At 37.9% G+C, this 27,861-nt stretch overlaps 1 protein-coding gene across 1 annotated transcript; it reads left to right on the top strand.

Annotated features, from left to right (window-relative positions):
• The first annotated feature begins 6,391 nt into the window (after nucleotides 1-6,391).
• LOC145225341 (uncharacterized) lies at nucleotides 6,392-15,163 on the top strand. Its single transcript, XM_080092031.1, has 12 exons — nucleotides 6,392-6,696; nucleotides 8,194-8,316; nucleotides 8,408-8,497; nucleotides 9,094-9,342; nucleotides 9,663-9,806; nucleotides 10,836-10,907; nucleotides 11,422-11,667; nucleotides 11,744-11,827; nucleotides 12,169-12,291; nucleotides 12,348-12,452; nucleotides 12,859-13,116; nucleotides 13,927-15,163. The coding sequence occupies exons 1-12, from the start codon at nucleotides 6,642-6,644 to the stop codon at nucleotides 14,097-14,099; spliced, it is 1,722 nt and encodes a 573-aa protein (XP_079948157.1). The 5' UTR covers nucleotides 6,392-6,641; the 3' UTR covers nucleotides 14,100-15,163.
• The last annotated feature ends 12,698 nt before the right edge of the window (nucleotides 15,164-27,861 follow it).

The raw sequence follows: 27,861 nt of genomic DNA, 5'->3' as shown, positions 1-27,861 counted from the left end.
TCCCGGTTTTACGCGCTGCTTGGTTTTGCATTCACGAAGGTTGATTGTCAAAACGTTATGTTTTATGCAAATATACTGGCTTGTTTATTTCTGGTTTTGATTTTTTTAAAGCGTAAATTGTCTGCCTAAATATATTTGGATGTTTGAAAATCAGGCAAAAAATTATTTGGTAATTTTCAAACGATAAAAAATTTAATGATCAAATTAATATTTGTGTGGTAAAATCCTCTGGCAAAACTAAGGATTTACACTTTGTGTAAAACGTTAGGAAGCTTGAAACTGTTTTAAGGTAAAACAGCTTAACTCCTAGATATCAACGAATGTTCTGAGGGCACCCATAGCTGCCACGAGGAGGCGGTATGCACCAACACACCGGGGAGCTTTACTTGCAATTGTAATTTAGGTTATTTTGGCAATGGAATCATATGTGTAGGTAAGGTCAAACAAAACCGATGCATATTTTCTTGTTCTTATTTAAATTTTACTCAGGTCGATGCGATTCGTCTTCTTATTCAATGTGCAGCGACACCGGGTCGTGTGCGACAGGCAGATACGGGAGCATCTGTATTAGCTGGGATGACTCGAAATGTCGAAGTGTTTCGAAAGGTCTTTCACACTTAGTCTGTTTTTAACGAAACAAACAAGTTATTTAAAGCAGTGGTCGGCAACCGCCGGTCCGCGGCCCGGTACCGGTCCGCGAGGAGTTCGTTACCGGGCCGTATAATTTTTCAGGTTAAATGTTATGTAACATTTTGCCCATGTATCCCGGGGATGATAAACTAACTTAAGCGTTTTTATTGCTAAATATTTGTAGTTTTTTAAAGACCGGTCCGCGATAAAATTTTAGTTTCAAAACCGGTCCGCAGTGCAAAAAAGGTTGCCGACCCCTGATTTAAAGTAACTGCAAGCAGTGCACGCTGTTTCGACCAGTAAGGTTTTTCCAGACAGTTTACACTATTTTTCCAGTGGTAGCAAGTATCTTAAGATGTGACAAAAATGTCTTTCACCATGTAATTTCCAACAAATTGGATGCTAACCTGTCCGACCAATGTCTTGTCACCAGCTGCACGACTATAGTCAAAATAGTGTAAACTGTCTGTAGCTAACTTGTCATTGTAAAGGTACAACTAGAATGCTGGAAACATTGTCAATGTTTTTTCAATGTTTAAGTTTAATAACCTAATTTTTAAGTTGAAAAATTAATAACTACCGAATGCGCTTGAATGGTTTAAAATGTAATTTTCCTTGATGCAATTCATTTCAGGAGACACGGCAGTAAATATTAAAGTGGAAAGTAAAGGACAGAATTACATCTCTGTCTCCTGGAAGAGGGTGGTTTCGGCCTACACTGGTTTCCGTTATAACGCAAAACTGTACGAGAACGGATTGCTTCTGACAAGTTACACGTCGCTTGTAAACAAACGGGCTAGTTTCGGCAAACTGAAACCTGGAAGTTCTTACACAATCGGAATCCAACCGACTTGCACAAACAGCGAACAGACTAATATTACTTTTGTCCCAGGTAGGTTTAACACAGCAATTAAGACAAGTTATTCTAAAATTTAACTCGGAGGTCAAGCTTTAAAGGTTGTTTTTATCTGTGTGTTTTTTCGCAAACTGTTGTTTTTTGAGAAGATATTGATATGTAAAGGTCTGCATTTTGAGCGTTCGTCGCTTGCGTGTACACTTATGCGTGTAGTTTTTTGTTAAAAGAGCCATTGTTGAATATTAAAAACGCTTAGGCACCTTTAAAAGATTTCTTTGACAAGAAGTTGCAAAATCACAAAGATTGAAGGTTTTGGGATTCGCAAATTTGGTTTGCGCTCGGAAGGCTTGTTTCCGACATTCCGACATTAAGTTTGTAATTTCGAAATATAAGAACTTGAGATAGACGGTTATTATGCTCCCAATTTTAGGTTGTGTAACGCGTTTGCACCATTACGTTGTGCACTACGATGTGCTTTAAGAATTGTACCTATCATTTGCTCAAGATGACCAAATCTTTGCTACTTCAACATTTTCATTTTTTCTGTGGGTACTTTGCACCTTAAGGTTTTGTAGTGGTAATTATCTTTTTTAGTAGTTAACAGTAGACCAAATACAACTTATGGAATATAAATTCATTCTGTAAAACTTTTCAGGAATTGATGCAGTTACTACACCTGGACCGGTCAGCTCCTGTCCTTGTGCCCAAACCACAACCACCAACCCATCAACAACGAGTGGAGCGCCCTTACCCATAATTTCTAAAAATGTTAACATTTTGTTTGCGCTTGCAACAACTGCTGTATTATTTTTAAAACCTTAAATTGCCCCTGCGGCTAAAGGAAAAAAATTTAAACACACCTTACTTACTATTTAATATTTAGATCTGATGCATATCAAAATTGCCATAGTGACAATTTTATATGTTGCCATTCACAAATTAAAATCGGAAAGTTAGCAGTGATTTTTTTCAGCTAACTTTATGAGATTTTATTGTCGCCTAAGCGTATTTTTTAAACATCATAATTTCGTGTATCATATCTTGTACATTCTGGAGAACAGAAATTATGTACCAATGAGAGGAGAAGAATCCTGCATTTTCATTATGATTAATAAAATCGATTTGCATAAAACTTTACTAATTGACTTTAAATCCCTCTTTTGCCTAAACTATATCTTTTCAACATAGGAAAATTACGATCTGTTGAAAATTGCGAAGTCGAGATGGAAAATGTGTGTAAAGACAAAATCGTTTTTTTTTCACATCATACATTTTTGTTCCTAATTGCCCTCCAAAGTGATTTATAATTTTCTGCGCTTTGCTTTTATTTCCACTTTTGGACATTTGATCCTACCGTGCCTCATCACAACATTTTTGCACGCACCTCCAGACCACTCTAAATTGTTACACTGCTTCGATTTACTTTTTGATTAGTCGCACACTTGTCCAATTCATAGGTGGTTGTTTCAGCATCAACCTACTGGGACAGAGTTGCAAGCGGGCCCGAAATTTGAGCCCGAACCCGAACCCGGCCCGAACCCGAATGTATAAGCCCGAACCCGAAACGTTTTTGAGAAGCCCGTTTCGGCCCGAAATTTTGATTGACAGGCCTATCCACGAAAGCCTTGCAACAAAGGATGAGAAAGAAAAAAGAGAAAGACAACAAACACAATGAACAATAGTAGACAATGGGGTAAACTATACGTTTCAGAGGAGGGTGGGCATTAGGTCAAAGTTAGAGAAATGTTACTTAGCTGAGTGATTTAAAAAAAACAGCGGACACAGAACGTTAAGTAAGGCCCGTTCTAAGCCCGTTTTCTCACAAATACCTAAGCCCGAACCCGGCCCGACTTGCAACTGTGTACTGGGAGAAAGATACAATACTGCTTTACAGTTGCAGCAACTTTTTGGTGTTTTTATGTATTCCTTTGTTTTGACTATGGGTCTTTACATTGACAGGTTAATGGATCTGTCTCTCAGCGAAACCTTTAGACCGTATTTTACTTTATTGGTATTATATGTATTAGCTTAAGAGTTTTGTGGCTACAATATATTTGTACAATTTCCCAAACAAAAATCATTTCACTTTATTTTACAAACTTAGTAGGCTGTTCAGCAGGGCAGGTGTTTGGTCCTCGGTTTCCACGAAACTAACAAGATGTTCGAACAGAGGTTCACGGCCATACTCTCTGATTGCTGCGACACGCCGTTTCCAAGCCTCCTGCATCTTAAACGGTAAACGGTTCACGACAGCAATCAACGTAGGGTAATTGTTCATCTCGGAAAGGTCGTCAATGACTGAAAGTGTAAGTAAACAATCGCGCAGCGACTGCGGAAGCTCGCTCAAACCAGCAGCATCGTTCGGTCGCAATTCTGGGCCATTGACAACACACCTTACTCATATATCAGCGATTCTATGTGACTTGCCATACTTGTCGTACAGCAACTTTCTCGCTTGTTGGTACCCGTTTTCCTTTAGTCTAAAGCAGTGTTCAATCAGTTTACGGGCCTTCCCGTCACAATGCTGCGCCAAATACGACAATTTGGCACCATCGTCATCAACTTTGTCGTCGATACGAGAATCGAAATTGCGAACGAATTTCCAATAATCCATTGAATTGCCGTCAAAAACGAGAACTTTGGTCTTTGGTCTGTTTATATGTTTCACAAGCGATGCAATTTCATTGTCATGTACGCCAGTTGGCTTGACTGAATCATATGTACAAGAATTATTTACAATTGGGTTTGCTGCGGTGAAAGAACCTTTCTCATCAAACGAAGATTTAAATTTAGGCGCAAATTGGGACAGGGGCTCTGACGGAGCAACATAGTAAACCACATACCGCTGGTCAGGGGGGCTTCGATACGACGTGACAGGCGGTGAACGATACGCGACGTTGATCCTCGAGAGGCTTCTCCTGGGGAGGCGTGGTCGACTCACCATTTCCTATGCCGTCACGTACTCCGTGTTTCCTGACATCTCCTGTTTCTGTGCAGTCTGTTAAACAGCAAGACGCGCGAGCTGTGTAGTTACTTTAACTCTAGTTCTACTGTTAGTCGAAAAACTAGAGGGCCTATTCCGTCCGCAGAACGAGTCGTTGTCCCGTGGACTCTTATCAATGCTTCCACCTGGGCTAGCTATGTTAACAGGTAAAACACTGCCATATGGAGAATTTACCTCACGAACCCTATGGGAAACTCGGTCATCGAATTTGGCCTTGTTTTTCCTCACCATTGCTAGTTCATCGGCAAGATCAGGATGCGTCGCGTAGGCAGCAACAGCATCGACAAAAAGATGTTTAAGTGCAACCAAAACCGTCTCGAGCACCTGCTTGTTGCGGTGGTCCTTCATCAGACACTCGGCGGCTACGTATTGTTCACTTAGACGTCGACGACAATCAGCGACCGCTTCAGAAGTTGTAACGTTTGATTGGCTCATCTTCGACCGCTTCAATATTCAACAAACGGTTAAACTTCTTTTTGCAAGCAGTTGAAGCTTTCTTTCAACTGCAAAGTACTGTTCAGTAAACAGTTAAAACTTGATTTCAGGAAGCAGTTGAAACTTCATTTCAACTGCAGATCGTGTCCAACACCCAGTTAAAACTTTCATGTAACGTCCCGTGAACGCGCCCGGAATGTCACACGAGAGAGAAACGCGATTCCTAATGACCTCCAACAAGCTGTCCACACAGATAGGGTGGTTTGTAGATCTTATTCTGCAAACACATTCAATGAACAACAAAGAGGACGGTAGCAGACGATGGAAACGGTTTCTACAAAGAAATGGCATTAGCACTGCGCTTTAAACGTAGAAATGTAACCTAAAGCTCACCAACTGTTATGGGAACCGGAAGAAAACACATAACATGAGCAATCCAGAAATCACTGACACATACACAATAAAGCATAAGACCACAATATGCCATTATGACGTAATACACAATGCTTGCCAAGCTATGTAAAGCAACAGCGTAGACTAGAGAAATCACGCTTCACGTGAGTATCGTACAAGACTGCGTAAACAATTGCAACTATATAAGCAACTTGAATCAACCCAACTACACCTACAGTACAACTATTACAAAGCGAAATGCCATTTTAAGTCATTGCAGTTAAGTTTGCATTCATTATAGTAATTAACATTTTGGAGACATTAAACACACATATATATACAAAGTGACTCACTAATAATCGTCAACACGACAATAAACGGCTTTTCTAATACAACCGACGCAGCACCGTGCTCCACGGAAGTCAGCAACGAAAAGAGCAAAACCACGTTGCGTTATCACACAAACTGGCAGTCGATTATTACGTCACACAACGCAATAGATTACAACACAAGTTGTAGTGAGGAAAAGCGGGAATCAATAAAAATCGGCAATTACTGGCAAATAAGATGTAACAATTAGGTTTTGTAGGATTAAATGCAACTTCAGTCCTACCAACTTTAGGCGAAAACGTCATTTAGCAAGCACGTTGCATGCGTGTACAAACTATTATGAAAAATGGGATAAGTTGTTATTTATAATTGAAGTGATGAAGGCATTTAATTATCTTTAAAACCCTATGTTGAGATCTTGCTGTGGAAATACAAAGTTTACTAGTCATGTGCTAACGTGGCGGGAAAAAACTGGGAAACTGCCAGCAACCGAAACTTGCACAATCAGCAAATACCATGCCTTGAAACTACAGCGCTACATGCGAAACAAGTATAAAATGCGCCACGCGACACAGAAAGCAACCGACTCCACGAAGAACGTTAGCAATGGACAAGAAAAAGGCACATTGAGATTACGTTGTTTTTCACAGCAGTATTTTAAAATTTTGTTTATCAGATGATTGATGGTGAACAAAAATGCGACAAATGATCGATGTTCACAAAAAACGTTTATAACGATGACGATGATGTACAAATCGTGCGGCCTTCGTATTAAGGAATGACGAAAAATCAGAAACGGAATGACAAATTAACAAAGACTAGTCCTACGTGACTTTATTGTGCGACGTCTGCGCCAAGACATGGACTAATGGCTTATGTACGGAAGTTGGGATATAAGGGTGTTGACCGTTGTTCCTGGGTAGTTTGTTTTCACGGGCGCAAAACCGAAGACTATTTCAGTAGGCAAGGGTGTAGGCATTAGGAGCAAAGAAAATGGTCGTTTACTTTGTTATAATTGTTGCACTATGGTCATTTGCTGCTTGTCAAGGTACGTACCGCGTTTGGTAGTGGTGTTAATGCTTGTGTTAATCAGCCTCGGTTGAAATTATGACATATAGGCTAGGGTTGCCATACGTCAGGATTTTCCCTGACATGTCAGGGAATTTAGTGTTTAAATCTGCGTCAGGGAGAAATGTTAAAATGTACTTAAAAGTCAGGAATTTAAAAATATATACATATACTATGAAATTAATCTACCAACGGAGAAAGTTTCTTGTATTTAGCTACAACCGCGTCTATACCATGGAATGTAAAGAGGTAAACTGGCGGCGCGCAAGTTAACGTACAAGGTTACTGTTTCGTTTGGCAGTGGGTGTGCGCGCGTAACAATACCTGTTAGTTACTAGTTGTCTGACAATACGCGTTAAATACACAAATAAAAATCCGCGTCTTAAGAAAACACATCATTCGATGCTACGTGGGACGTGGGAAATTTCATTTGCTTCAACTGTGCACCTAATATGCAAGGAACTAACTAACAACGAAAAGTCGAATGTCGTGAGACATAAAAACGTTTTTACAGTAGCACTTTATTTCAAATTGAAACAGGTCTTTGTGGCTCCAGTTGTTTGTTTTTTTAGAGTGGTAAAGGTGCGACCCGTGATATATGTGCTTATTGGTTCAAAGATAGTAAGAGTTGTGAGCTTGGCCTAATAATCTTAACTAAACTGAAGCATACACAGAAAGTTAATTGACAAGGATCGGAGTACCATATCTAACGTTTTCTCGTGTCGCCGTCCGTGTGACTTCCGAATATTCTAAATTTGCTCCGGAATGGAAGTGTTTAGATCGCAAAAATGGGTAACGTAGAGGTTCTCAAACTGGGGTCCGCGGTCCTTCAGGGCATTTTGCGGGGACCGCGAAAAGGTGGAAGTAATTCTATATTCTTATTGGCGTCAGTTTGTGCATCTGAATAAGTTTGAATCAAAGTGAACGTGAGAATCGACCATCTCCATTGCTAAACAATAGGCTTTATTGCATGACAACCAACAAAAATGCAATTGTTCGCGCACAATTGTAATACTTTTTGTCTTGTCTGTAATGTCAGATTTGGATCATTGTTATGCGCAATTTTGCATAACTGGCTAAAATCCTCAATCAACTTTCGTTTTTCCGAAATACACATTCAGCAGGCTTACTGACCGCGAGCCCTCGAAATAATGCAAAGGGACCGTTTAGAAAAAAGAAAAGAAAATGAACGAGAAAAACTGGGTTAACGCAACCAAGATAAATTTTGTCAGGGATTGTGTATCATAAAATATGGCAACCCTAATATAGGCTATACCACATTTTCCAAAAAATGGATTGTAAGGGTAAGATGTTTTATTAAAATCCTTTCAAACGTATGTTTCATAGCTGCTTATTTTTAGGTAATGCTTGAGCTAAATTTTAGTGGTAACAACGACAACAAATTAAAATGCACCTTCGTTTTTGGAATCAAACTGGGCACTTTCACATGGCACATTTTTAATGCTATGTTTTTCAGACGTCAACGAATGCGCGTTAGGAACCCACAAGTGTCACATTGAGGCAAATTGCATTAACACTAACGGAAGTTACACTTGTCAATGTAAAAACTGGTTTGTCGGAGACGGTTTTGATTGCAGAGGTACGTAGACTTTATGCTAGACATTATCATACATGAATATATAAACCCCTTTCGTCTTATACAACAGTTTATATACATTCTAATGCTGTAGGTTTTTGCGATGATTCATGTTCCCCAAAAGGCGAATGCAAAGAAGGAGTTAATGGCTACACCTGTTTCTGCAAGCAAAACTGTAGAAGTGGTGAGACAAAATATTTCTACATTCCGTTTATTGTTAGCCTAATTACTTTGTGATATTTTGTGGCTTTGTTACTGATTTTGTCAGGATTTTACTGATTTGGTCAGAATTTTAATTCGAATTGATGAATGGCAGTGCGTTGGGAAATGCGCTAGCCATACGTTTGTCCTGCGTTTTACGAACACTCTTGCAACTTACTGGTGAAAATCGCCTTTATGTCAAGCTCTGTTTCACATACAGATACAGGCGCGGCATGTGGGCTATAATACATACGAGGGTAAGTCAAAATTTACGCCTTATAAGGTTCGGACCGAAAACCGATATTCGGCAAAACGTCAAATGCCTTCTTTCCCTACTGTTGTTTCTCTTTTATTATCTATTTCCATATCCGAAACGCTAACTTATTAAAATATCGTTTCAAACAGCATTTCTTTCCAAACGCGTTTGAAAACACGGTTGCTCAGCTCGCCTCAAGTCAACAAACTTACCAAGCGTTATTTCGACTATAAATCAAGATGTGTGCCGTTGTTTTAGTTCTGTGACTTTCCGATTATAAGTAGAAAGTTTAATAACGATGATACATTCGGCACGAATTGCAGATTCACCACTGATTCGTGACGTCAGTGTGCTTTGGCGAACATCAAACAGTTTGTTTGTGGCCTGGAATGCCAGCAACGCTTTTAGTGTGCAAGCTTCCATTGATGGTGTACGACTTTTTGCCTCCGGTACAAGTCAGGTTGCTTTTATCTATTTGAGACCAGACACCCGATATGAAGTGACTATAACAGCAAGAAACTTTCAAGGGACAACAACAAGAACACTTATTACAAAAACTCGTGAGAGTGATGGTAATTATGGACATATTCATTTTCCTCTGTTTCTTTCAAAACAATTTCCAAATATTACTTCTCCGCATGGGTTTAGACGCTTGCTTAATACAGCTAGTCTAATGATCAATTATACTTTAAAAGTTTTTTTTTGCAAACAAAAAATCAAATTGTTTTTGAAATTAGAAGAAAATGCTTATTGGAAAAACTGCCTCCCAGATACACATTCTCAAAATTTGCCATAAAAGCACAGTAGCAGTTTTACATGATAATTTTTGTTTGCGAAACTCTGCTTTAAAGGTCCATGTTTTCATGGTAATTTTTTCATGCAATCGTTTCAGTTTTGAGCAATCCTCCAGCGTCAAACTCATCCTCATGTGTGGATTCATCCAGCTGCGATAAAAACTCTCAATGCATGAATGTACAAGGTCGTTTAACCTGCAAATGCAACGCCTGTTTCATTGGGGATGGTCTGAAATGCACACGTAAGTGTTTTACTGCAAAGAAAACTGCACTAATGTTTATTCGAACTCATCTGTTCATCGCATGTACCATTTAATGATACTGTATTGCAGTGGAGCTTTTTAATATCATTAACGCCGAAAACAACCATATTCACTATATTTGCACCTCTCTTTAAAACCACATACTATGACGTCACATAACCAAAACGTTATGATTGAATTCCTTCCTAAATATATGTCGAATCATCCATTTTGAGGTAATTACTTGTCTATTGCTTAGTAAGCCAATCATCCGATTAATCGTAAGAATGTTCGAGTTTAATAAAACTTTAGATGAACCGTAATGTGGATTTAGATGTGAAAATGACACATTCTAGTGATTTTTTTTAAATAAAGATGGCGTTAGTTTGGGTTGGAGGACCATAGTGTTTAGGAATAGTGTCACAGACGTGTATGTGGCAATGGCTGTGCCGTTTGGATTTAATTAACCGCGCACTGCAAAAACTTCTCGCGACAAGGCCTTTTTCAGGTGGTACGCGAGTAGCTTCTGTTTTGTTCACAAAAACCTCCATTTACAACTTTATATTTTGTTTGTCTGGTTTTGTTTACAAAAAAAACATTCCCCGGGCCTATTGTCATTGTTACGTAACTATTCCTGTTGTTTCGTTTCATTACGATCTTCAAAATACAGGTCATGTCAATTCTCAACAAAAAGCATAGTTGCTACTTGCTATGAAAAGCCGAACCACGCTGTGGCACAGTGGGCGTTAATTATGTCAAATGATTGCTCTTGATAGATATCATCTACTGTTTTGTAGCTTAAGCTAGCGTTGAATGAAATATGATTCGAACAAATTAGTTGTTCTGCAAGAAGTGGTACCATAGATAGATATGGTGGTACGCGTGGCAGTGCAGAGCGTCCAAGTGGTACGAGATCGTAAAAAGGTTGGGAACCCCTGACTTTGATGAACAATATCCACACTTGTACATGGGATGCATTTCATTTTTACCTTTCCACGCACCCATCGTGTAAACCGATTTTATGCACAGGTCATTGTGGTGGTAAAGCATGTTTTTCAAAGTGGAATTGCGACATTGGTGTATTTCCTGCCAAAATCTTCAGTGAGTTGAACTTAAGAGTATAATAAAAGCATACAACTATTGGTTTATTATTGCCAGTTACATCTTAGATGTGCAAACTGCAACCTAATGCGACCGTTTTAATTGAAGCATTTGTGGCAGTAGAAACTAGTGCTCATTAAATGAAATTAGGTTCGTGAAACCGTACTGTAAACGAGCGACTCAAATTGCTTTTTTGTGACGTTTAAAAACGCCGCTAGAATCAATAAATTTTATTGTAACTATAAAAAGAGCTTTTTAGATGCAGCCCACTGTTAGGTTAATCTAGTATACATTTGGCCTCGCAATATCTAAGGTGCGCACTTCTGGTGTATATGAACGAATACCCAAAAATAATTCAAGGTTTTAAAAAATCAATAGAAAAATTGACTTAACATTGTTTGAACAACATTGTTTGTCTTGAGTAACCTTCTATGCTAAACAAGCTTCACATGAAGTGAGGTATTTTTTTCTGCCTAAAAAAAGTTAACCTTCAATCTGTATTGACTGTATACAGACACAAAACCATCCATCGACAACCTTCGCTCAGTATGGATTGGACAAACGGGGCTAAGTTTTGCATGGAGTGCCCCGCGAGCTTTAGAGTCAAATGCATTTCTCTCCGGTGATTACACATCGTATGAGCAGCACTTGCACGAAGAAGCAGCATTCTCTTTTTTACTCCCTTCAATCACATATAACCTAACGGTGATAGCCAACAACCAAGCAGGGTCAGCTTCTGCTAGCATCTTAGTTACAACAGGTGAGTTGTTGTTAGATTTAGGAGTTTAGATTTGTTCTTTTGACAGACAATATGTGATTATCACTTGGTCTCACAGAGCCCACCCAGACGATTTCAAATACTGTGATGACAACCAGGAATTGTGGAACCGGCTTTAAAGCGCTAAACTCAAGTTGTGTTGGTAAGTTAATGAACGTTACAGCTTCACGTAAAAGTCTTCAATAAATGTCAACAACGTTTATTATATTTACTTTAAACTTTGGCGTGTGGATGTCTTACTTTCCAGCCAATTTTAACAACGGCTGTTACCGAATGAGAGGATTAACTGCCTATAACGAATTAAGATTTTGAATTTTGAAAAAAAAAGCAGATCAAAAAATATTTGCTAAGTTGTCAAATGATAAAATAAATATTTGTGAGTAACTCCCCGAGTTTCGCCTACAAATCAACACTTACTTACACTTTGTGTGAAATGTTTAGAAAGCTTGAAACTGTTTCAAGGCAAAACGGTTTAAATTCTAGATATCAACGAATGTTCCGAGGGCACTCACAATTGCCACGAGGAGGCGGTATGCACCAACACACTGGGGAGCTTTACTTGCAATTGCAATTTGGGTTATTTTGGCAATGGAATCATATGCGTAGGTAAGGCCAAACAAAACCGATGCATATTTTCCTGTTCTTATTTAATTTTCACTCAGGTCGATGCGATTCGTCTTCTTCTTCAATATGCAGCAACACCGGGATGTGTGAGACAAGCAGATACGGGAGCACCTGCATTAACTGGGATGACTCGAAATGTCAAGGTGTTTCGGATGATCGTAAACTCTTAATCTGTTTTTAACAAAACAAATACTGAAAATGAATGTAGACAGTGCACGCTGGTTTGACCTATAAGGTTTCTTCAGTGCAGATGGTAACAAGTATCTTAAGATTGCTTTCAGCCTGTAAGTCTTAACGACGAGTGCAATAGCCTGGCTATGCTTTCACTTGCAACCAATACCTTGTCACCAGCTGCAGTCACAAGACCCTACTGATCGAAAATAGTGTGCAATTATGTAGAACGTATCATTGTTTCGAAAAAAATTGGTAAATACTGAAATGCTGAAATTTTTCCCGTTCTTTTTTAAAGGTCGTTATGAATAACTTTAGAACTACAAATTGTGGTTGAAATCGTTTGAAAATATATTATTTCTTACGATTTACTTTCAGGAGACACGGCAGTAAATATTAAGGTGGACAGTAAAGGACAAAACTACATCTCTGTCTCCTGGAAGAGGGTGGTTTCGGCCTACACTGGTTTCCTTTATAACGCAAAGCTGTACGAGAACGGATTGCTCCGGACAAGTTACACGTCGCTTATAAACAAACGAGCTAGTTTCGGCAAACTAAAACCTGGAAGTTCTTACACAATCTCAATTCAATCGACTTGCACAAAAAGCGAACAGACCAATATTACTTTTGTCCCAGGTAGGTTTAATACAGCAATTGAGACAAGTAATTCTAAATGTTAACTCGGAGGTCAATTTTTAAAACATTGTCTCGCAAAGTGTTGTTTTGCATTGTGTCGCAAAACATCTGCGAGTTCGTGGAATTCGTCTACCTTTGCGCACGTAATACTTTTTTGTTAAATGACCCACTGCTGAATATTAAAATGACCTGGGCAGCATTGAAGGATTTCTTCGAAAGCTTGTTTCCGACTTTAGTTTTGTAATTGCTAGAAAAATAGAGCTTAGCTCATTAAACTACAGTCTATAGCAGAGTTGCAAGCGGGCCCGAAATTTAAGCCCGAACCTGGCCCGAACCCGAAAGTATAAGCCCGAAGCCCGGCCCGAACCCGAAACGTGTTTGAGAAGCCCGTTTAGGCCCGAAATTTTGATTGACAGGCCTATCCACGAAAGCCTTGCAACAAAGTATGAGAAAGAAAAAAAGGGAAATATAAACAAACACAATGAACAAAAGTAGACAATGGGGTAAACAACACGTTTTAGAGTTGGGTGGAGTATCCAAGCCCGAACCCGGCTCGAACCCGGCCCGAACCCGAACCCGGCCCGAAAAGCCCGGCCCGACCTGCAACTCTGGTCTATAGTCACTAGACGGTTGTTATGCTTCCCAAATTTATATAACACCTTTAAGTTGTGTACGACGATGCGTTATAAGCCTTGTACATATCCCATGATTCCTTAATTTCAAAAGTAGACAACACTGTATATATATGCAGCTAACGTATCATTGTATCTATATATAATATATACACATTTATTACAATTTGCTTTCCAGGAATTGATGCAGTTACTACGCCTGAACCGGTCAGGACTTGTCCTTGCACCCAAACTACGACAACCACCAACCCATCTACAACGAGTAGAGCGCTATCAACCACAATCCTAAAGAACGTTCATATTATGCTTGTGTTTGCAACATCTTTAGCCGTGTTATTTTTAAAAATTTAAAATCGAGGCGGCTTTACAAAACCAAATTTTCCAAACAGATTTTATTTACTTTTTTATATTTATACACATCAAAATTGCCATAGTGACAATATCATGACATTCACAAATCAAAGTCGGAAAGTTAGCAGCCATTGGTTTTAGCTAACATCCAGTTTCTGTAAAGGTTTTTTAATATTCTTTCACTTTCGCCTAAGCGCATTTTTCAAATATATTAATTTCATGTATCATACTTTGCACCTTTTGCAGAAAAGAAATCACGTATAATTTAACAAACAAATGAGAGGGCCAGGATCATACACACTCTTTACATTAAAAAATACCTACAGTTACATGATTATTAAACGATTTGCATAAAACCCTACTAATTTACTTTAAATCTCTCTTTTGCCTGATGTTTCTTATCAACACGGAAAAACCTTTTTAAAAAAATGGCGATCCGTTGAAAGTTGTGCAGTATACAGATCGAATTAGGAATTGTGCGTATATGACAAAAATCGTTTTTTTACAAATAAATCAAGCCTTATCGTTCCTTATTGCCCTCCAAAATGATTATTCGCGCTTTGCTTTGCTTTCCACTTCTGGCCATTGATCCAATCGTAAATTTGAGCCAAATCGATCGTGCCTATAAATACCACAGGTTTTTGCACGCGACCCCAGACCACTCTAAATTGTTACTCTGATTTACGTTTTGATTAGTTGCACACGTTCTACACACGCAATTCATGGTTGGTTGAAAGCTTAACACTGCTTTTAAGTTGCAGCTACTTTTTGGTGTTTTTATGTACTCCGTTGTTGTGACTTTGCGTCCGTACATTGACTCCCCAATAGATCTATTTCTCTGCGAAACCTTGAGACCGCATTTTACTTTATCGGCAATCGACATATGTGCAGCCAATCGACAAACGTTTGTAACTGACTATGTTCTAACTAACTATAGTGGAATCAAAACGACATCTGGGTTCAGACAAGTAAAATTACATAGTTTACTACTAACCTGTGTGAGCCGTGACAAAGTTGGATTCAGTTTGCAGAGGTTCATGTTCATAAACTGTCGAATGCTTTCTCTCTCGTGGCTTGAATATAACAACTATTTCTTCTTCAATTTCTCTTTGATAAGTGACGTTTAGGTCAGTTTGGAGTCATCGATTAATTATTAAAAAGTGTATAGACTTTGGATTATTGAAAACGTCATTTGGCGTTTTCAATTACTTTGGATTATTGAAAACGTCATTTGGCGTTTTCAAGTACGTTGCATGCTTGTACAAACTACATTGAAAATAATGCGATAACTTCAGAGTCTGAATACATGAAAATATTGAAATGACTTTAAAGCGCTCTATTGAGATCTTCCTACGGATAAAAACAACCAAGGTTACATGCCAAATGTGCTGGTAAAATGCGACATGTTGTGATCTACAAAAGCGGATCTGTATTCACCTGTAACTTATTTTGGAGGTATTGTATTGTGGCATCGTGATATATCTGGAGGTAATGTTGCCTGTTATAGGTCAAGTTATGTTGTACGCCAGGAAAAGTTAAACCAGTGTGTTCCAATAGAACTGTCTTATTTCACAACTATAAACAACCAATCACTTTTTTGTGCCGAGTGTTTCCAGTAATACTTGTTAGCACCTTGACTATTTGGTGCCCGCTTGGATAACTTGTTGTCGGGATACAACAAAAAATTACTAGTCAAATGTTATGGTGAAATGCAAAATGTTTTGTTCGGCAAAAGCGGTTTGTTGTAGTACTTTTACCCCAATGTTGTAATAAGGAGCGCTTCGTGGAAAAACCTTGAAAACTACAAACAACCGAAACTTGCCGGATGACAGACTAGGAATTACCCGTAACTTGTTTTGACGGTGATACTGGTGCGCCTTGCCTGTTTTTCCGACCCTAAACCCCTTTTTCTTCAGACGTTTTTACCCACGAGCTGCTTAACTTTACGTCATTTCAGTTTAACGGCTTATTTGAATTTGCCCTTTTCAGATGTATCGTGGTATAGTAATATTTTTGGCCTGCTATAGATAAGGGTATATGTTGTTTGTTATACAACGCCAAAGAAAGTAAAACCAGTTGCTGTATTTTTTAATGGAACGGAATATAAATGTCTTATGTGACAACTAAATGTCTTATATGACAACAACAAATTGCTATTTTTGGGTCCAGTGTTTCCAGTAATACTTGTTAGCACCTATTTGGTGCCCGCTTTAAAAACTTGCTGTAGAAAATACAACCAAAGCTTACTTGTCAAATGGTGAAATGCGAAATGTTTTGATGGGCAAAAGCGTGTCGTTGTAGTCCTTTTACCCCAATGTCGTGGTAAGAAGCGTTACGTGATGGAAAAAAACCGGAAAAACCACCAGAACCCGAAACGTGCCGAGTAAGCGATTATGAACTGGACTTGTTTTGACAATGATACTGGCGCGCTAGTTCCCCTTACCCTCAAACCTTTTTTCCTACGGTTGATTTTACCCACGAGGTACAAAACTTTACATCATTTCAGTTTCACGGCTTACCTGCTGAACGGTTGGATATGGCTTTTACGATGTATTGTGGTATCGTGATATTTCTTGCGATAATGTTGCCTGCTATAGGTCAAGGTATGTTGTATGTTATACACGCTAGAAAGAGTTAAACAGTTGCCGTGTTTTTCGATGGAATTGCCTAAGTTTACAGCGCTAAACCGTAACAAAATAATTTTGCTGTGTTTTAAGTAATACCAATTGCACAAGAATGTGCATTGCTAGACTGTGTTTACATGTGGCGGTATTTTTGTGTTTTTCAAATTCAAAATTGTCGGTGTGCAATGTGATTTAAATCATGCAACTTCAAACAATTAATTGTTGTTAAAAGCAAATTTGTTTTGTACAGCACCCAAACAGTTTTTTTTTTCAAAATGTCCCCTTTACAAGAAAAAAATCGATGATAGTAAGGGCTTATATAGTATAACACCATGTAGTTTATTATCTTTAGATTTCATTCTTAAAGTTGACAGTATTACAAAAAGTATGATCACCCGCTGAAATTGTCTTTTTAGATATTGACGAATGCGCTCTAGGAACCCACAACTGTCATGTTGAGGCTAGATGCATCAACACTTTTGGGGGTTATGACTGTCAATGTAAAGAATGGTTTGCTGGAGACGGTTACGACTGCAAAGGTGAGTAATCTCTTGCTTGTTTTTTTTTTAAAAATGTTCTTTATTTTGTACCAGGTGATTTTGTTGCTGTTCTTCGTACTGTCTATCTGCAAAAATCCAGCTTATTGTCTATCATTCAATCTTTTGTGTAATGCTATTGACATGGAACCCAAAATAAGGGCATGCGAAAAAATAAATTTTCACGAAACAAACGAATGTTTTTGAACAAATCTTTGCATTTATACGATCCATAATTTTGGCCAAAAACAATCTGTTCCAGCAATTCCTTGTTTGTAGAAAATACCACGTGCATCTTACTACAGGTCTAGGTTTACTGTTACTTGTAGCAGGAATTTGACTTGTAACTGTTGAAAATGAGAGAAAATAAGGACTCAAGTCAAAAACAAGTAGCCTACCACTCTTCGAAATAAGGACACTAATTTTTCTTTTTCCAAGGACACTAAGACCTTTTAAAATATGTTTTTGAAATAGGGACGGTATAAAAACCCTAGTAATAGTACATGCATTGTTATTGACATCGTTATTTACGAAGTTGCTTTGATCGACTTTACAGGCCAATTATATAATGGAAAACGTTTTTTTAGGTTTTTGTAACGAGTCCTGCAGCAGCATTGGAGAATGTAGAGAAGGTGCAAACGGTTACACTTGCTTTTGTCGAGATGAATTTTGTACGAGCGACGGTGAGACATAAAAATGTTTTTTTGTTGTGTTTTCAGTTCCCTTAAGGAAAATTTAACACACATAAAAGGCATTCATAAACGACATGGCAAGAGTTGGCACAGAAAATACAAACAAGTTTAACCTGGAGTTTGTTCTTCACCTCTCGTACTGATTCGATATCTGATGATTCGTGATTTATAATATATTACATACAGTTTATATACAACAATATAAATAAACTATAGAATTTTTTTTTAAATCTCAAAAAAATTTTGAAATAAATTACATTTTTTTTAATTTTTAAATGTCATTTCGAAATAAATTTGCAATGCACACTTTTTGTACGAAAGATACAAAATCGCAAAATACAAATACATATATAATACTACAAATCGGTAATGATAGTGTGTCTCCTAAACCTAAAATATATACCTTACAGTCGAGAGACTTAAAGCAACCGATATTGAGTTTAACTGTTTGTCGCTGTGGTTTCAGATGTCCCAGTAATTCATGACATTCAACTGCTATGGAGAACACATAATAGTTTGTTCTTCGGCTGGACTGTCAGCAACGCTCTCTTTGTTTCCTCATCAATTCCAAGCGGGGCATATGGTGTTGCCGGCAAAACACAGGTTGCTTACATTTACCTCCAGCCAGACACCGAATATGTGATGGTATTGAGAGTCAGTAATTACCCCTTGTCTGCGGAAAAGAATTTTACTGCCAGAACTCGTAAGTTCAGAAGGATTATCACATGTTACACTTGTTTTTAATGGACTTTCATTTCGTTTGGGTACAAAAATAGTTGTTTGGAATGATGCAAGAAATTGAGAGTGTTGTTGATATATATGGAGACAATAGTAGGAACAAACAGAACTTTCATTGGTTAGAGACGCCGTATCTGGACCAAAATAGTGTGACTCTAGTATCTGCAATTTATGCTGGTATTTCTCATGCTTTTGTGGGGCGAATTAATCAAATTTTGCCTATAGGCACCTAGCTTAGTTTTTGCTTGGACACTAATGTACGATTTCATACATCATCATACAGTTTTATATATTTAACCCTGTATTTTTTATGACACCCATACAATGACTGTGGATTTCTGACTTTCAGTCCCTGCTCCAACCTATCCAGTTAATCCGATAGTAAATACTACTGATTGTGGTAATTGTGCCATCAACTCAATCTGCAACAGTACAGAGGGTGGTTTCACCTGCAAATGCACCGAGTGTTTTGTTGGTGATGGTATTACTTGTACACGTAAGCATATGAACACTTTTTAAGCAAAAAAAGAGCTTTTGTTTTTACCTAGTTGCATTGTACAGGGCATTGCGGTGACGATCCTTGCTTTTCTTTGGGTGTCTGCTACGGGGATCATACTTACAGAGATCTTAACATTAGTAAGTTTCTTTTTTTTTTGAAAAAAACGAACAATCTGTATAGCTTTGAATCTTTGATTAAGAAAACACTCTTCATGCTTTAAGGTACAAATGCAACCGCCGTTTGTAATTAATACGACCAATATAAATGCAATTAAAAAAGTATAAAAGTAATTAAAAGAAATTTCCAGATCATTTGGGTAGTGTGGCATTTGAATAAAAATGAAAGTTTATGAAATATGCCGGGTAACAACACATTCCGTATCTGTACTTTCAGCTGAACAACCGACCATAAATAATCTTCGGGTAACTTGGACTGGAAGCTCTGGTTTAAGTTTTGCATGGGACGCAGCAAACGTCGTATTTTCCAATGCGTTTCTGGTCGGTGATGATACTTCTTACGAGCAGCACATAGCTGGTACAGCGGGATTTTCTTTCCTAAAGCCTTCAACAACTTATAAACTTACCGTCGTGGGTTACAATACCATAGGAAACACGTCATCCGCTAGCATTTTAGCTCAAACAAGTAAGTCAAACTTGAAGGTTATTGAAACTTTAGATAAAAAAAGTAATATTTGAAGCAAACTATTTAAGTTTAAATCTTTTTGACTTGTTCTTAACGTCTTATGTGTTGTTTTGTTTGCAGGGCCATTTGTGGATGAACCTACTAACTCTCCAGCGACTACTAGTGACGTATGTGGAGCTGGTTTTCAACTGATTGGTTCTGACTGCGTCGGTAATTCCAATTTTTTGTTTACATATTTTGAGTTTTTTGTAACTCTTTAAACATTTTTGTTACCTTAGAGCAGTAGTTCTCAAACTGTGCGCCGCGACGCCCTGATGTGTTGTTTCAATCTTCCAAGGGCGTCGCAGAATAGTTCCGTTTCATGGCTGAACTTAGGTTATCTCATAAAACGTAGGTTAACACTTTCAGTGCGGTTGACGTATATGTACGTCCAAAGACGTTTTGCGTAGCGTGTGTATTGACGTTAAATTACGTTTTTGATCGAAAATGCAGCCCATGCAGCACGTGCGTGATCAGCGCGTGTCTGGGGCGTCGCTTGGCGGGCATTAATCTTGGTTTTCCTCATTACCTTTTATTTGTTTTTCCTCATTTCCTTTTATTTGCTGGTGCGTCGCAAGTCCAGAAAAATTAACTTATAAAGTGTACATGATACCATTAAAAACTACTTGAATCATTGTTTTTGTTGCAAACAATATTTTGCTTCTTTCCTATTTCAATATGCACAGACGATGGTTTTATTTCAAATAAAACGTGTTTAATTTCAGATATTGACGAATGTTCACTCGGCATTCATAATTGTCACGAAAGGGCAGTATGCACCAACAAACGAGGAACCTTTACTTGCTCATGCAATTTTGGTTATTTTGGCAATGGAACTATTTGTGTTGGTGAGATCTTAAGCAGTGCGAAATGTTTAACAACATGTTAATATTTTTGTCTTTACTTATTGCAGGTCTATGTGAAACCTCCACATATTCTTTATGTGGTGTAGGAGGCTACTGCGATCAAAACAAATACGGAACCTCGTGTTACTGTTTGTACGGGGTTTGTCCAGGTACTCTCCATTAAATGCTTTACGGAAACGCTTTGTAGCAATACATGATCAACAAAGCGTATGAATTGGTGACTTTATAGTCATATATCTCCATTGAAGGTGATCCTGCGTTGGTCGTAACAAACGAAATAAGAGGACCAGATTATATCACTATTGCCTGGAAGAAAGTGATTCCATCTTATGTTGATTATACATACATCCTGGAATTATACGAAAGAGATCAACTTGTAGCAATATATTCTCGCTACCATGACAAGGAAGCAACGTTCGGCAGTTTGAAGTCTGATACTGTTTACACCCTTACATTCAAACCGGAATATGCTCCCACAAACTATTCAGCTAGTTACACTTTTTTCACAGGTAACACTGCGTTTTGATATCATATTGTCATGTGGAATTGTTGGGTAAAAATATTTTTTACGACTATACAAGGCTTGCACTAGGGAACAAAAAGCCCAACTCGACACGAATACAAAGGTATAAGATCGAATTTGTCCTAAAGTTTGATTTACCAACGTGAAATTGTGACACAAATGTTTTTTTGAATGTAAAGTCAGACCCGAATTCAGCTGGTTTAATAGATCCTAACAATTTGCCGGACCAAACCCGACCCGAAAAGCCGTGCCCGACTTGCAACTGTAGATTATAATGGCCTTTTTTACTGACGTATTGTTTTGAGCTGGTTAGACTTGCATTTTACGTTTAATCTAGGTACATCTACCACTGCCCAAACTGTTTTGCCAACGACCGACAGACCCTTTACAACCCCTAACCCAACATCGACAACTGGCCCACGAGACTGTGAACAAAATCCTTCAAAGGGGTAGGTTTGCAGCCCTTGTTTTATTCTTCTGGATCTACTTGGTCAAACGTTTGGGACTATACGAGCTTTATTTAAATTGTTGGTTGCATATTAGCCAGAAGCTATACAGCGGTTTTGCATTATTTGTTGTAAAATCTACTAACACAAGAACTCACAAACAGGCCTGTTAATTTCCAAAAGGTGGCGCAACGGAGCATAGGCTTTTACTATGGCAATAATCGCTCAGCAATTTGCTGAGTCAGCAATTATTATCACAGTAAAAGCCTATGCTCCGTTGCGTCACTTTTCGGAAATTAACAGGCATGTCTGTGAATTCTTGTGTGATTAGCTCTACCTTATTTGTTTGACCGAATATTTGTTTTTTAGTATGGTGTTTCAATTGGTGTAGGATAATCATGTTTATGTAATGCAGGGAATACCGTGAGGCATACAACGAGTGGAAAAACGAATTTCAAAAGTGGCAAGATTGTTACCGTCCTTGTGGACCATAAAACATTTTTGGCGCTTGGCGAGATTTTGTGACAAGCAACAATTGTGTAAATAACGTATATTCGCTGTCTATAGCCCTCTTGAAATAGAAACCCCAATCACACTTTCAAATGCTTTAACCGAAAAGTGTACGGAAAATTTTCTTCATTTAAAAACTTTGGAGACCAATTTTAGGGGGTCGGTCAAATGGTAGTGAGATGTTTTTGCCTGTTCCTTTTTGAAACAAACTAATCAACTATAAATGTGGGCATAACTTAGTCGCTATAAATATTGCTGTGATACTAATCGTGGTAAAAAACTGCAAGAAAATTTGTGTATGGTCCACACTTTGAACTACGATTGTTTGTATGTCACAGAGTTGCAAGCGGGCCCGAAATCTGAGCCCGAACCCGGCCCGAACCCGAAAGTACAAGCCCGAAGCCCGACCCGAACCCAAAACGTTTTTGAGAAGCCCGTTTAGGCCCGAAATTTTGATTGACAGGCCTATCCACGAAAGCCTTGCAGCAAAGTAAAAGACAACAAACACAATGAACAATAGCAGACAATGGGGTAAACAATACGTTTTAGAGGAGGGTGGGCATTAGGTCAAAGCCAGAGAACTGTTACTTAAAAAACGCGGAAACGGAACGTAAAGTCAGTTTTGAGCCCGTTTTCTGACAAATACCTAAGCCCGAACCCGGCCCGAGCCCGAACCCGACCCGAAAAGCCCGGTCCGACTTGCAACTCTGGTATGCCATACATTTTATGCGTGAAATGAACCAATGTCTATAAAATGTTTTGTAATTAAACATTTATACTTACTCAAACCGATGCATTCATTTCTTTTCAAGTATGGTGTAAAAAATTAAAACAAATTGATTTCTGCTTTGAATTCTTGTTGTCCTTTATTCCTTGTTTTATGGAGAAACCACTTCAGGACGATGGTTTGTAAAAGTACGTTGATATCCAAGATCACCCAAAAGTTTAGCACATACCACAGGTTGTATCGTTTGGAAACCAGGAAATAGTGTTTCTGCAAAATTTTATGTCTTATTTTTAGGCATTTTAGCCACAGTCTTACCTTGATTGGTGTAAACAAAAAAGCAAAGACAAATCCGAAAAACACTGGTCGGTATCAAAAGTCGAACAATGCTGCGATAGTCTTTCATGTGGAAAAGTAATGTCATTGCGTGACTAAAAATCTATCTGCAAGCTTCAGTTCATTGTTGCTTTAAATAAACCTAAACTCAAACAGTTTTCTAAGCTTTGCTTCTGCAAAATCGGCAATCATCAATATCACTATGAAAAGTGGGACACGGCTCTGAAGTCGAAAATATCCGTATATAAACAAGGCTCATTTTATTAAGATACGTATAGGCCTATTTGCGTTTTCATGAACATACTCTGATATCATCTACCATTTTGTTGCTCTTTTTTGTGGAACAATGGAACCAAAGCCAGTTCACACCATAGAATTAAAGCATACAAATGTAACTGAGGCCTAAGATTTCCCGATGGGTATGAGCCGGTTGCAGTCGGTTTGGGCGGGTTATTTAAGTTGAAATGAAATTGGTGTAGAATTGCGCTGATACAACTAATCTTGTTTCTGTCATTAGGCACACTTAAAAATTTAATTTTACAGCACAAATAGCTCTCAGGATTTGTATTAATTTTTAGGTATATCTTGATCAAATAGGCTTTAAATAAAGTTTCGTTTCAGATCCGAAACGACCAAAATAAAAGAGCCAAAATTCTCATGGGGATAAAATCTATTGTCGACAATATGCGTCGTTAATATTGTTCAACTCCAGTAACCAACTTGGAAAAAGATCTGCTGACATAAGAACCTAAAGAATATTTGAAAGAATATTTCTCTAAAAATGCTAGCTCCACCTGTTGAAGTAAGCCAATCGGGTATTCTTTAAATAGTTACGTCTGCTGCAAAAGCATTTCTTTCATACTGAATCAGGTACAAGTAAATGTTTTTGTCCGCAATTTTCATCAAGTCTTATCTTTTTTAATTGCCTCCAAGCTGATTTTATTTTTTGCCCTTTGCATTTCACCTTTGGTTTATATTTGCCAAGATATGAATAATTGTTTTAAAATTTCCCTAATAACGATGTCCTAATAACGCTGCGGACCGCGAGAAATGGCTTATAAGAACTGCGGGTCAAGGGTAAAATTTTTAAATTTAATTAGAAATAAATTTGCATTGTTCCCTTTCTTTGCTTTTAAGAAATTATTCTAAATGACTGTTCTTTCTATAAAATCGCAAAAGATAACTAATTCAAATAGAAAATTACTAATATTTGTAAGATTCGCTAATGATAGTGTGTATCGTATGTCGTACCTAAAACAAAATTTAAGTAGAGGCATTTGGAGGAAACAATGTGAAGTATACACGTTTGTCTTTATGGTTTCAGATGTCCCAGTAATTCATGACATTCAACTGCTATGGAGAACACACAATAGTTTGTTCTTCGGCTGGACTGTCAGCAACGCGGCATTTATTTACTCATCAATTCCAAATGTGGAATACGGTTTTGACGGCAAAACACAGGTTGCTTACATTTACCTCCAGCCGGACACCGAATATGTGATGGTATTGAAAGCCAGCAATTTCCCCTTGTCTGCGGTAAAGAATTTTACTGCCAGAACTCGTAAGTTCAGAAGAAGTATCATATGTTACACTTTGTTACTATACCTCCATTACTTTTGGGTAAAAAGGTTCTTGTTTGGAATGATGAACGAAATCGAGGGTGTTTGTCGACATCTTTGTAGATAATAGTAGAAACAAACTAAACTTTCAGTTGTTAGAGAAGCCGTGCGTGGACTAAACTAGTGTAACTCTGTGGTCAGCAATTTAACCCTGGTATTTCTCGTGCTTTCGGTATGGCGAATTTAGCCAAAATTTGCATTTTTTACCTGTAGCTGTTTTTTTTACGATTTTACGATTTTAGAAATGTACATGTTTAAACCTACTGTTTAAACCTAAAACTATTTTTTTTTAATTTTAACCTAAATAACTGTTTAAACCTAAATTTTGTGCCATAATTTTACCACATAAAACCGTATATTTTAGTTCCTGCTCCAACCTATCCAGCTATTCCGCCGGCAAATACAACTGATTGTGGCAGTTGTGGCGACAACGCAACGTGCAATAGTACAGAGGGCGGTGTCATCTGCAAATGCGACGTATGCTTTGTAGGCGATGGTATTACCTGCACACGTAAGCATATGAACACTTTTTAGGCATGAGCAGATTTGGTTTCAACTGGTTGCATTTTACAGGTCATTGCGGTGACTACCCCTGTTTTGGTAGGGGTGTCTGTTACGCGGATCATGCCTATTTAGATCTTAACATTGGTGAGTTATTTTAAAAACAATCTGTATAGATCTAACTCTTTGAATAAGAAAACACTTTTTATTCTTGTTTTACTAAGGTACAAACGAAACTGCATTTCGTTATCTGAACGGTAACGAAATGCAATCTAAAAATAAAGTAAAAAAAGAAATTTACAATTAATCTGATTTTCTTTAGCTCTGGTTCAGCATCTGTTTGTACAAAGCATTTGGTGGTATTCAAATCTGAAATATATCATATAAGCATATGAAATATATCACATATTTGCAATTTTAGTTGAACAACCAGTCATTAGCAACCTTCGGGTAACTTGGACTGGGAGCTCTGGTTTGAGCTTTGCTTGGGACCCAGCAAACGTCGTATTTTCCAATGCGTTTCTTGTTGGTGATGATACTTCCTACGAGCAGCACATAGCAGGAAAAGCGGGATTTTCTTTTCTAAAGCCTTCAACTGCTTATAAACTTATCGTCGTGGGTCACAATACCATAGGAAACACGTCATCCGCTACCATTTATGCTCAAACAAGTAAGTTACAATTAGAGGACAATGGGACAATGATACTTAAAGTAATATTTGAAGCAAACTTTTTAAGTTTGAATCTTTTTGTGACTATTGTCATAAAAAACTATAGTTAACGTCCTATCTGTGTTTTTTTGCAGGGCCATTTGTGGCTGAACCTACTAACTCTCCAGCGACAACTAGTGATGTTTGCGGAGCTGGTTTTCAACTTATTGGTTCTGACTGCCTCGGTAATTCCTACATTTTGTTTACTCGCCCATTTTGAGTTTTCAGATCTCTTTGACCGATTTTTTTACAATTAAGCATATAAAACCGATAAAAATGCTTTGGGCAAGTGCACTTTGCCAATAACTTCTTGAAGGAAGCGGCTTAAGGCAATTCTGCACAACCGTTTTTAGTTGTCGCGACCAAAATCTTCTTAAAAGAATTGTGATTTCTTGCGACCAATACGAACATGCATAATTACATTCTTAGTTTGTAAAACAGAAAAGTTTATCGAAATTTGGTAACATTCCCAAACGTCACAAACAATATCAACTATTAATACGTACAAGAGAGTTGTCATGAAGATACAATTACGCAACAGTTTAAAGCCCATGCAGTGCATGATATCACAATATTTGCTGAATACAAAATATTTGTTTGATTTTATGTTAAAAAATTGTATATTTTTTCATGTTACCAATGCTCGGAGACTGTTTAACTTGCTACAAAATATGTATCATTTTAGACATTGACGAATGTTCCCTCGGCATTCATAATTGCCACGAAAAAGCAGCATGCACCAACAAACAAGGAACCTTTACTTGCTCCTGTAACTTGGGTTATTTTGGCAATGGAACTATTTGTGTTGGTAAGATCTCAGTACTGCGATGTGTTTGCAACATATAGTAGTTTTAAGCTTTTTGTTATTCCAGGTCTATGTGAAACTTCAACCATTTCTGTGTGTGGTGTAGGAGGTTCATGTAGTCAAAACAAATACGGAACCTCGTGTTACTGTTATGGTGACAATTGTAAAGGTACGTCAAAATGTTTTGCCGAAACAGTTTGGTAATACCTGATCAACAAAGAGTTGATTAAAATAGTTATGTACAGGGTTGCTGTTGACAAGGACCCTAAACTAAGGGAAACCGAAAAATTAAATTTTTATACCATAGAAAACCAAATTTTGAACAATTCTGTCCACTTAAACTAGCCAAGACACATCTCCAGTCACATTTTGGCCAGAAATCCAGCAACTTCTTGTTCATAAAAAGCAACTTCCTGTTCATAGAAAATACTTTGTGCTTCACGACAGCTCAGCTGGTTTACTTGTACTTGTAGCAGTGATTGGACCTAAATTGTTAAAAATAAGACGAAATAAGGACCCAACTAGGACATTTTTTAGAAATAAGGACAGTATTTTTTTCTAAGACATAGCCCTTCAAAATAAAGGCAAATCTTAAAAACAAGGACAGTATGGCAACCCTGTTTATATATCTCTCCTGCAGCTGACCCAGCGCTAGTCGTAACAAACGAAATACAAGGATCAGATTATGTCACTCTCACGTGGAAGAAAGTGGTTCCATCGTATGTCGATTATGCATACGTCCTGGAATTATATGAAGGAGATCGGCAAAGGATTTTTCCTAATTTCACGGAAGAAATTGTGGCAAGATATTCTCACTACCGTGACAAGGAGGCAACTTTTGGCAGTTTAAAGTCTGACACCGTTTACACAGTTACATTTAAACCGGAATATGGGTTCTCCAGCTATTCCTTTAATTACACGTTTTTCACAGGTAACAATGTGTTCTGATGTCA

This window comes from Phallusia mammillata, chromosome 4 (assembly GCF_965637545.1).
Source record: "Phallusia mammillata chromosome 4, kaPhaMamm4.hap1.1, whole genome shotgun sequence".
In the NCBI taxonomy this organism is placed as follows: Eukaryota; Metazoa; Chordata; class Ascidiacea; order Phlebobranchia; family Ascidiidae; genus Phallusia; species Phallusia mammillata.
This window is presented reverse-complemented; position numbering and strand designations above follow the sequence as displayed.